The 10463-nt window shown below is 36.1% G+C and overlaps 1 protein-coding gene across 6 annotated transcripts in view; it reads right to left on the bottom strand.

Moving 5' to 3' along the window:
* Window positions 1-29: 29 nt before the first annotated feature.
* LOC106159133 (polycystin-1-like protein 2) overlaps window positions 30-10463 on the bottom strand; it is a 37101-nt gene continuing 26667 nt past the window's right edge. For all 6 annotated transcript variants that reach the window (XM_086994908.1, XM_086994910.1, XM_086994909.1 and 3 more), the window contains 7 exons: window positions 7216-7390; window positions 6404-6485; window positions 3967-4271; window positions 3486-3654; window positions 3031-3237; window positions 2223-2457; window positions 30-1777 (listed from right to left, as the gene is read on the bottom strand). In XM_086994908.1, coding sequence (XP_086851034.1) covers window positions 928-1777; window positions 2223-2457; window positions 3031-3237; window positions 3486-3654; window positions 3967-4271; window positions 6404-6485; window positions 7216-7390 — 2023 coding nt within the window. In that variant the 3' untranslated portion in view covers window positions 30-927. The remainder of the gene's footprint in view (window positions 1778-2222; window positions 2458-3030; window positions 3238-3485; window positions 3655-3966; window positions 4272-6403; window positions 6486-7215; window positions 7391-10463) is intronic.

Genomic DNA, 10463 nt, shown 5'->3' with positions numbered 1-10463 from the left:
TGTAAAAATTCCATAAAAACCAGAAACCTTATAATTAGTCGAGTATTACAAAACCTGCAATTACATTTAATTAACAGGAAAGATAACATTAATCATGACACTAAATTTCAAAAAGTGAATATCAAATTATTGGAATAAAATACAATATTAAGAATATCCACAAATACAGCAGCAACTATGACAGAAATCGATATATTTAGAATATCCACAAATACATAAAAATTTAAAACTGAGGGGTCACAACAACAACAACAAAAATAAAAATAATAATAACAACAATATAAAGAGTCTTAAAATGGGCAAACATTGTGTCAATTTTTCTCTCTTGATCTAGTGTACTTCTATTACTAAACATGTTCACACCAGAAACTCAAGTCAAACCCATTTCTTTCTTAAGTAGTACTGTCTTAATATCCAAACTGAGTTTTTACTGCATCTTAAATTTGGCATTTAGTTTATTTAACCCAAAATGTCTCTAACTGGCTTTTTAAAATGCAAATTGTGACTTTAGTGGATGCTGAAAATAAATAATACTTAAAAAATCAAATAAAAGTCTGCTACTAGTAAACACAAAACATACATCCATGTGGGGACCACCAACAGTCTGGTCCATTTAAAGTATACAATTTCCTGCTTTCAGCAAGCGGCAATAATAAGTCAATTATACACAGAACTCTGATCATACACTCAATATACATATCAAATATTGTTACCTGTTGAATTATTCAAACAAAATTAACTAAACATAATTCTAGAATTATATCAACTAGTTTGGAAAATTTCAAAACTAAGCTTCTTGTGGTTGTCAAATTCAAAAAAAAAATAGTTGTTTGTGGAATAAGTTTAAAATCAGTTCTGGTGCTTAGATTCCTACAGCATCAATTTGTTCAGAAAAAGAAAATGTAAAAAAATCAATTCTCTAAAATGTCAGTTATTTGTATTTGAACCAACTTCACCCTGAGTCTCTTGTTGCAGTGTCTTCAAATCAATACTGGAAGGAATGGTGACCCCTGCCCCTGTGTGGAGACCAAGAATCACCAGTAATCTCGTCCACATAAAGTCCACCATCTCCAGCTCATTGGAAGTCTCCTTGGTGGCCTTCAGAACATATCTGAATGACTCGTCAATAATGGCAATGAACATATTGATCAGCGTCACCTGGATTATCATGGCAAAGGTTATCAGAAACACAATACCAATGACACGGTTTGAGTCTCCCAGAATTGCAAACTCAAATCCTCCCATGATCAGAGTGAACAAAGTCTGTAACGTGTCTATTAAGGATTTGAATTTTTCAATGTAGTGACCAAAAGCACATTGCCCAAAGAAGGCATAGGCCATCATGAGGAGAGCTAGAACTAGATAGAAATGTAGTGTAGGCTTCCATGATTTCTTTAAAGTGGCAGACAACATGTTCATGCGGACATTAAACCGTAGCAGCTTGAAAAACTTAAGCACTGTCAGCACCAGCATGGCTGCCAAGGTGTAGCCCAGGATGTAGTCCCAGAATGCTGCTGGGAAAAAGTTCACAAATTCCTCTCTGCCATGTTCATGGAAATTGGCAATGGTGAAGTTCACTATGACTAAACGTTGAAAAAACAGACCAATAGCTGAGTATCCCAGGCAGACAATTGCCACCTCTGTGTAACTCCAGGGATCTGAGAAGTATTCCTTAGAACCAGTGTTTCTGAATTTGCTGAACTCTCGGTATGTGGATGTCAGTATAAACAGGATGAACATAACTTCACAAACTGCGACAAAGATTTCCAACCCATTCCTGAAATGAAAATAATTAAAAATAAATAATAAAGAGATTGATACCTGATCAAACTCACAGAAATGATAAATTGCTGATGAATAAAATTAATGATGAAGATTTATCAAATCACCACCTTTCTGGCAACAAATGTATACCTACTGACTTCAGGGCTGTTGTTATAAATTTGTTCTAAATAAAATTTCATTTTAACTGTATCTCTTTACTTGCATTGCTTTATAATGTATATTTTATAACACTTTATTCATTTTATACTAAAATTATTATTATCCTATATATATATGTACTTAGTAGTTAGAAAGCCTTAAAATTATAAGTTAATCCAAAAATTTTAAAAATAAGCACATAAGCCTCCACTTTATCTTTAACACTCGTTCTTTATGAGTATTAAGGTTAATTGCTGAAGATGTGATAGAACAAGAAGACAGCCCCAGCAATAACTTACCCATATTGGTAAAATTTACATGTAAAGATTTGATAGAAAGGGAAGATGGCCCCAGTGGGGTGGAACTCAAATAGTAACTGTGCCACACTAAACAGGTTAACCTGGGGGTTGTACAGGGTAAACTCCAGGAACACGGCACGTGTCCTCTGGTCTATCCACTTGAACTCCTGCAGGTCCGCAAGAATTGACAGGCTTTTATTTCTGGTGTCACCAAGGAGTTTAACATATCCTCCACCTAAAATATCATATACATATAGTCATAGAGAGTTTTTTTTCCTCCAGTGTCATCAAGGAGTTTTACACATCCTCCAACTAACATGCTAAAGTATGGATACAGAGAATGTTATTTTTTTCTTACTTGAACCAAAAATGTGCCCTCCAGGTTCAAAATATACATGTATGGTCGTGTATTGGTTTATTACAACTGCTTTAACATTCTAATCAATATTTTCATTTCATTGGTATTTTTCTTGTCAACAAATTCAGCATAATACGGATTCAACAAAGACAGCCCAATAAAAACACAAACCTATATTTATATAGTAAATATCAAAGGGCAAATAAAGCAAGGATAGCAGCAAAAGATAGAGGGAGATGGTAAAGGATGCTGACAAGTCTTGAAGAGGATAAGTAATAGTAAGCAATGCAAGCATGAATAAAGAACATACATTTTCAAATTAATTACTTTAAAATAAACATTTATGCTATTCTAGAAAAAAACCAAGCCACAAATACCCGTAGCAGTTTGAATTAACCATTATTATGCACTTAATTGCTACATGTATAGTCAAAGGGAGAAATAGTTTACCATTGTAAGTGCCATGTTTTCCAGCAAATGGAAGTGACCTCAGCTTGAAAGCAGACTGGTATGTCCACTGGTCAGTGGGGTGGTCAGTTGTGTTGACCAGGGGTGTCCATGAGGTGTTATAGTCCCTGCTGTCATCAGTGCCCCATTCATATCTCACTGTACAGGAGTGGATCATGGACTGGAACGTAGGGGGCACATCACAGACATCTGAAATACAAGAGATATGATACAGAAGCTCAATGAACTCACTACTGCAGGGTCATAATACGACTACATGTACATACTCTCACAAAGTCATAACATACCCTGTGTGTGTTTGTGTGTGTACAGAGGTATGTGTGCCTGCATGCACTATCTGTATGACAGAAGAAAGAGAGACACACAGATCCTTACAGTAACTCCACAGTTATAATATACTCAGTGTAGAACAGTAGAGAGGGACTATAAAATATAACCTTTCACTCTCAGCTGTCTGAGTCTGGCTGCCCCTACATGGAGTGACACCATGTCAGCTGTCAGGCTGTCACTCTCTGTCACACTGTCACCATTATACCAGGTAGAAGTGAACAGGGAAGGTACAAATGTCTCCTCTAGGTACTCCCACATGGAGTCAACATCACTGACCTGGGGGAATAGTGAAAATACATGTAAAAGGTAAGTGATAGTTTATACGGCAGATTGCAACTGTTATAGTACCAGTAATGATCAAATTATTCTCTCAAACAAACTTTGCAATAGAGAGCCACCAGTACCATGAAACTCAAGGCTCTGTGTAATCTCTATCAGTACAATGAAACTGAAGCTTTTCAAGAATTGCCATCACGTAGTACGTTCCTTGATACTGAAGGTCTTGAAGAATTTGTATCAGTTCCTTAAAACTGAATGATTTAAAGAATCCCATCAGTACCTTGCAATGTCCAGTCCCGTCTAACTTACCTCTTCAAAGGCTGGACCATCTGCATACTCCACCGTGATAAACACATCTTCTGTAGACTTTGTCACATAGAATGCCATAGGGTCTCGGTGGCCATATGTCACAAATACCAGGGCCAAGGTGAAGGTCACATACAGCGCCAGCTCTACCAGTATTTGATACATCCTCCTCTCTTTCATTCGTATGCCGCGCATGTGTTCTACCACGGGCTCTGGTAGAGGCTTGTACATGTGCTGAGCACGCTTTTGTTGAAGATTCTTTCGATAATTAGCTATGTTTTCATCCTTAAGGTATTTTTCATCTTCAGCTGTGGGGGTAAAACAAAATTAAAAGGAATTACTTTCACACTCCTTTTCACTCCAGTTCTAACTAGAAAAATTTTTAATCTGAAATTAATTTTTCTATTTTCAGCACCAACTTAGGAAGTACTTAGTTTAACGTACACAGGAAACTAGAGGATCAGAGAGGCGATACCGCCTCCGAATATTGTTCCACCAGCTGGAGTAAGCGCAATCGTATAGTCCCCACACACACACACACAAAAAAAAAGGGACACCACCACCAGTTTTGTACAATCAAACTTCAGTTAGTAGTAAGGTAGGTCAAAGGTCAATTTCAAGGTCACAGTAAATTTCCAGTATATGACTTCCTATTCAAGTTCAAAAGTAACTATGTACACATCTCTGCCAGTTTTGGGGATAAAAGGGAACCAAAATTTGTAAACTTCAATTCATGATGAAAAGTAGGTCAAAGGTCAATTTCCAGGTCACACTTAGATTGCCTCTAATGACTTCTATTCAAGTTCAATAGTTACTATGGGCGTATTTTTGCCAGTTTTGGAGATAGAAGGGAACCAAAATTTGCAATGTTGTTCATGGTAAAAAGTAGGTCAAAGGTCAATTTTAAGGTCACGAAAAAATTGCCTCGTATGAATTTCTTTTCCAATTTTATAGTAACTATGGGCGTATCTCTGCCAGTTTTGAAAATAAAAGCATTAAAAAGTTGCAAAGTTCAGTTTATGGTGTAAAGTAGGTCAAAGGTCAATTTCAAGGTCACACTTAGATTGCCTCTAATGACTTCTATTCAAGTTCAATAGTTACTATAGGCATATTTTTGCCAGTTTTGGAGATAAAAGGGAACCAAAATTTGCAAAGTTCAATTCATGATGAAAAGTGGGTCAAAGGTCAATTTCAAGGTCACATTTTGATTGCCAGTATATGATTTCCTATTCAACTTCAATAGTAACTATGGACCTATCTCTGCCAGTTTTGGAGATATAAGGGACTAAATGTTATAATTTTGGAGTTACAATAATGTGCCATAAATTTCGTACAGAAAAAATTAATTAAAATAAAGAAAAGGTCATTTTGGTCAAAAATTCTTGAAATGGGAGGTGCTTTGAAGTTCCAGATGTTCAAATTTGATGAAATAATGTCATTTTTGACCACAAGTTGTCTGCCTCGCCAAGCCTTATGTTTTATTTTTCTGGAGTTCAAAATTTATTATCCATTACCGTATTGCACATTTTGCTTTCACCACCAATATGTAATTTTTGAGACAGCGTAACTCGAAAACCGTATGGAATACAAAAAAACGGAGACCACCTTCAGTGTTGGGCTTTACATGCTCTACAAAATGCAAAAAAGAATGGGTCTCTAGCATTAACGGTTCCCGAATTAGAGACAGTTTTCAGTTTCGGTATCTTATGGCCGCTACTCCCGTGAAAATGCACCGATTAACCCCAAATTCACGGAGATGAAAGATGACCTGAAGGGTAACACTTTCCAATAATATTATTGGTTAAGTCTGTGTGGTGTCTGAATAACGGGGCAAATAATTTTTTTTTTTCGTAAAAAATTGTTTTTTCGAAACTTTTGGCCCGTTTGACCTTGAAATAAAGGTCAAAGGTCAAATCCAAGGGCATATTTGAAATCTACATATATGACTTTTGGAAAGCCGTCTGTAGAAATTTTTCCCATAATTCCTTCCGTAGGGTAGATAATTAGCATTTAATTTTGCCATTTTTAGACAAGGGTGCATTGCAATGAGTGCCACACCTAGACCCCAATACCGACAAAGCCCAAATTTTACATGGAACGAGTTGAGATTATAGGTGACCTAAATCCAAGAGATGGGTACGGAGGCCCTTACCATCTAGGAGGAGAAGCGGTAACGGTAGCCGTCCGGCGGAGCCGGCGGAACGATCCGGACGGGACTAAAACCATGTGTACCGCCAGCGCTAACGCTGGTGGTACAAATAGCCAACTTTCCTTAGATTGCAACAATTGAAATGGAAGACTTCTTAATTCAAGTTAGGAAGTACTTAGTTTAACTTACACAGGAAAATAGCCAACTTTCCTTAGATTGCAACAATTGAAATGGAAGACTTCTTAATTCAAAGACACAGGTAACTGATGAGAACATGAACCATATTCTTACTCTGAGGTATATCCTTCTTCCCCTCATTTACTGCAACTGATTTCTTCAGGATCAGACTCACCAACAATGCAATCAGGATGACCTGAATGTGAAATTTTAGATAAGATATAGCAAAATAAATAAATAAATAAATAAATAAATAAGAGAACAAATTTATCAATATCACAGCAATCTTATGCCATGCAAATGTTTTCTTAAATAGATATTCTTCTTCTTATTATTATTATTATTATTTATAGTAACAGTAAATAATTTCTCTCAATATGACTAGAAGTTGTTTAAAAAGTACTGACTGTTGTAATTAATTGAGCTCCAAATCAAGCTGCTTAATTTATATCATACTCTTTATTCCGTTCGTTTTTACAGCTTACATTGTCATTGTGTTGGTATAAATGCATTTTTTTCATTTTTTTTTTCATTATACTTTTTATTTTGTTGTCTGTTAACAAGATAACAAAGATATATTTGCAAATCCCATTTTAACTGCCTGCATTTAACACTTTATACAAAGGTAATCAATGCAAACAAGTAACCTGTTTCACAACATAACTCGATACCAAAATGTAATTTAAATTTCTAATCAATCAATCAATCAATCAATAAATGAATAAATAAATAAAAAAGCTATTTATTTCTTTAAATGAAGAGTCCTACTGCTAGTTTACCCTAAAACAAAACAGCCTAAACATTTTTAAACTAAAAAATACAAAAAAAAAAAATAATAAATAAATAAATAAAATAAAAAATAAAAGCCTAGTAATTATACAAAAAGAACATGAATCTAAAATGGCCTCCTTTTTGCTGCTACTCACCTTAATTGGCTGTGTAATGCACACACTTTGGAAGAACCCTGTAAAGAAGGCAACCACCCATTGCACACTTTTCTTGTGTCCGTACTTGAGTCCGTACAACATGGTGTAGTAAGAGCAGACCAGACAGGTTAACACTGCCACCACCCAGGCTATGTAGATACACCACCATGGAAGTCTAAAGACAAAGTAAAGCTACAAGTTATCACAGCCACCACCCAGGCTATGTAGATACACCACCATGGAAGTCTGAAGACAAAGTAAAGCTACAAGTTATCACAGCCAACACCCAGGCTATGTAGATACACCACCACTGAAGTCTGAAGACAAAGTAAAGCTACATGTTATCACAGCCACCACCCAGGCTATGTAGCAGGGGCGGATTTAGGCCGTCTTCTGGGTCTTCCGGAAGACGGTCAGATTTTCAAGTTTACATTGTCGGGCATCTAATATTTTCTGTCGGATAATTTGGAAGACTGTCAAAAAATATCTCTGGATCCGCCCCTGTGTAGCACCCTGAGCTTCAGATATAACTTGACACTAACCTCTTCACAATAGCCTATCTTCATCGTGTCAAGTTACCTCTGACCACATTCGACTGCCCCCGCCGCCCGCCAATCAAATTTAAAGCCCGCACTCAATGACTCATTGAACGATCTAGCCAATGAACGCGAATGAGTCAAAGTGCGCTTTGTTCAAATCTGGACCAATCAAAGATAAGGCTGAATATCAGGGACTTGCCGTAACCTGTGGGCAGCACGCAAAATACATCATCCCACAGTAGATAATGATGCAGGGCCTCAAACTGCTCTGGTTTGAATTCCGATATACTCATATTTTGCAAAGAATCAAGAGATAACTTAACACATTATTTTACGTAGTCATTCGTAGGAGACGCCATGCTTTCTTTGTGTATGGAACTACTCGGATGTCTCCGCACAAGACAATAACTTTGTTGTTAGTATGGAGCTTGCGGAATCAGACGAGGATTACCGATTGACGGTCAACCAATCAGCGTATTCACCAAACTTTGGTGAAAAATTTTGAAACTTGGATTCGATTGGCTTATATAAACTAGGTCAAACTATTTTCGTCAGAGGTAACTTGACACGATGAAGATAGGCTATTGTGAAGAGGTTAGTGTCAAGTTATCTCTGAAGCTCTGAAGCTGTATCTACATAGCCTGTGTAGATACACCACCATGGAAGTCTGAAGACAAAGTAAAGCTACAGAGCAGAGTCATCTAATAGAAGAACCAGCCAGGGGTGTGTGGATGGGGGTGTCAAACAGTCAAACAGTACATGCGACTAATATTCAGTCCTGGTACCTATACAGCATGAGATCTTTATGTGTGTGTGCGTGTGTGTGTATGTGTGTGTGTGTGTGTGTGTGTGTGTGAGAGAGAGAGAGAGAGAGAGAGAGAGAGAGAAAGAGTGCATGTTCGTGCATGTACCGGTATGTGAGTGAGCATGCATGTTTTTGTGTAATAGGAGAGAAAGAGAGGATAAAAGTTAAATTACACTCACAAGTTCAGTAGTAATACTTCTTTTAATTGTAAAAATAAAAAAGACAAGGCAGCAAAGCTGTCAAATGTACAGACAAAAAGAAGGGAAAAAACAAAATAGGGTACAGTCAATTCTGATGCAAAAGTATATTATGTTAAACTGCAAATCCAACATCAAATTTTAATTATGCTCAACAGGTAATTCCAATGTAAGTAAAATGTGTAACAAGCATAAGGCTTCAGCCCCATAGGAGTTCAAGTTCACACTCTGAAAATGTATAACTTCCAGGAAAGAAGTCAATTAGACTGCTTTTCCAACTCAGGCTGCATTTTAGTCCTGTATTTCTTTTTTGAAAGTTTGGCAATCATAAGTAACATGGTTTTCCCATAATGGTTTTCATGGCAGCAGCACCCAAAATTGTGTGTTCTTCTATTCTGATGCAATATTACATAATGCTTAACAGCATAATGACAATCAATTTTTAATAATAAAATAAAGGTATCATGGATTTTCAGAAAATGTGACTAGCATGGGTCTTCAAGCCTGTGGAACTTCAAAGTCACACCTTGAAAATGCCAATATGTGAAAAATCAAACTTTCACAAAAAAATGTTTAACCGGCAGAAAGAATTACCAAACAGATTGCATTGCCTACTGAAGCTGTATTTAAGTCCCATGTTTCTTTCTGTAAGTTTGAGAACAGTAAATGACATGGTTTTCCTTAAATGGTCATCATGGGAGCAGTGCCCAAAATAGGTTTATTTTCAAATTTTGATGCAATATTACATAATGTTTAACAGCATAATGATCATCAATTTTTAATAATATCATGTATATTCAGAAAATGTGACTAGCAAAGGTCTTCATGCCCATGGAACTTCAAAGTGACACCTTGAATATGCCAAAATGTGAACTAGACAGCACTGTTCTGAAATGGGTTTATTTCCATTTTTAACACTTTTTTAATATAAGATGAAATAAACAGTTTACTGCCATTTTTATATGATCAACTAAGGAAATTGATGAGATGGGACAAATATCAATAGAACTGTGTCAAATGTCCAATTTCCTCCATTCTGAACATAGTAAATGATTGAATCTGACTGATATGAGTTTATTTCCATTTTTGACACTTTATTACACAATACACGATAACAAGTTTACCATCATTTCTACATAATCAACTAACAATGTTGTAAAGATGCAGGAAATGTCAAACAAACACTTTTATGTGTCTTATTAATTAAATAATAAGTATGTTAACATGCCTAAGAATTGAATTTGAGGAAATGTGAAAAAACAGCATGACTTCTAAAACAATGGCCCGATTATACTCATTTTTAAACTCAACCTGCATTTTAGTAAGATTGACCACTCCTGTGACTTTAATGACAATTGGTCTATCTGTTTTTCTTATATTGTGTTTACAGTGTTGCATATATGCTAAAAAGTGAAACAAGGCAGCAAAGCTGTCAAATGTACAGACAAAAAGCAGGAAAAAACAAAATAGGGTACTGTCAATTCTGACGCAAAAGTACATTATGCTAAACTGCAAATTTAGCATCAAATTTTAACTATGCTCAACAGGTAATTCCAATGTAAGTAAAATGTGTAACAAGCATAAGGCTTCAGCCCCATAGGAGTTCAAGTTCACACTTTGAAAATGTATAACTTCCAGAAAAAGAAGTCAATTAGACTGCTTTTCCAACTCAGGCTGCATTTTAGTCCTGTATTTCTTTTTTTTTGA

The sequence above is a fragment of the Lingula anatina genome, chromosome 9, assembly GCF_051362555.1.
Source record: "Lingula anatina isolate TDL-2025a chromosome 9, LinAna3.0, whole genome shotgun sequence".
In the NCBI taxonomy this organism is placed as follows: Eukaryota; Metazoa; Brachiopoda; class Lingulata; order Lingulida; family Lingulidae; genus Lingula; species Lingula anatina.
Note: the sequence above shows the minus strand (reverse complement) of the source record. Positions and strands in the feature narration are given on the sequence as shown.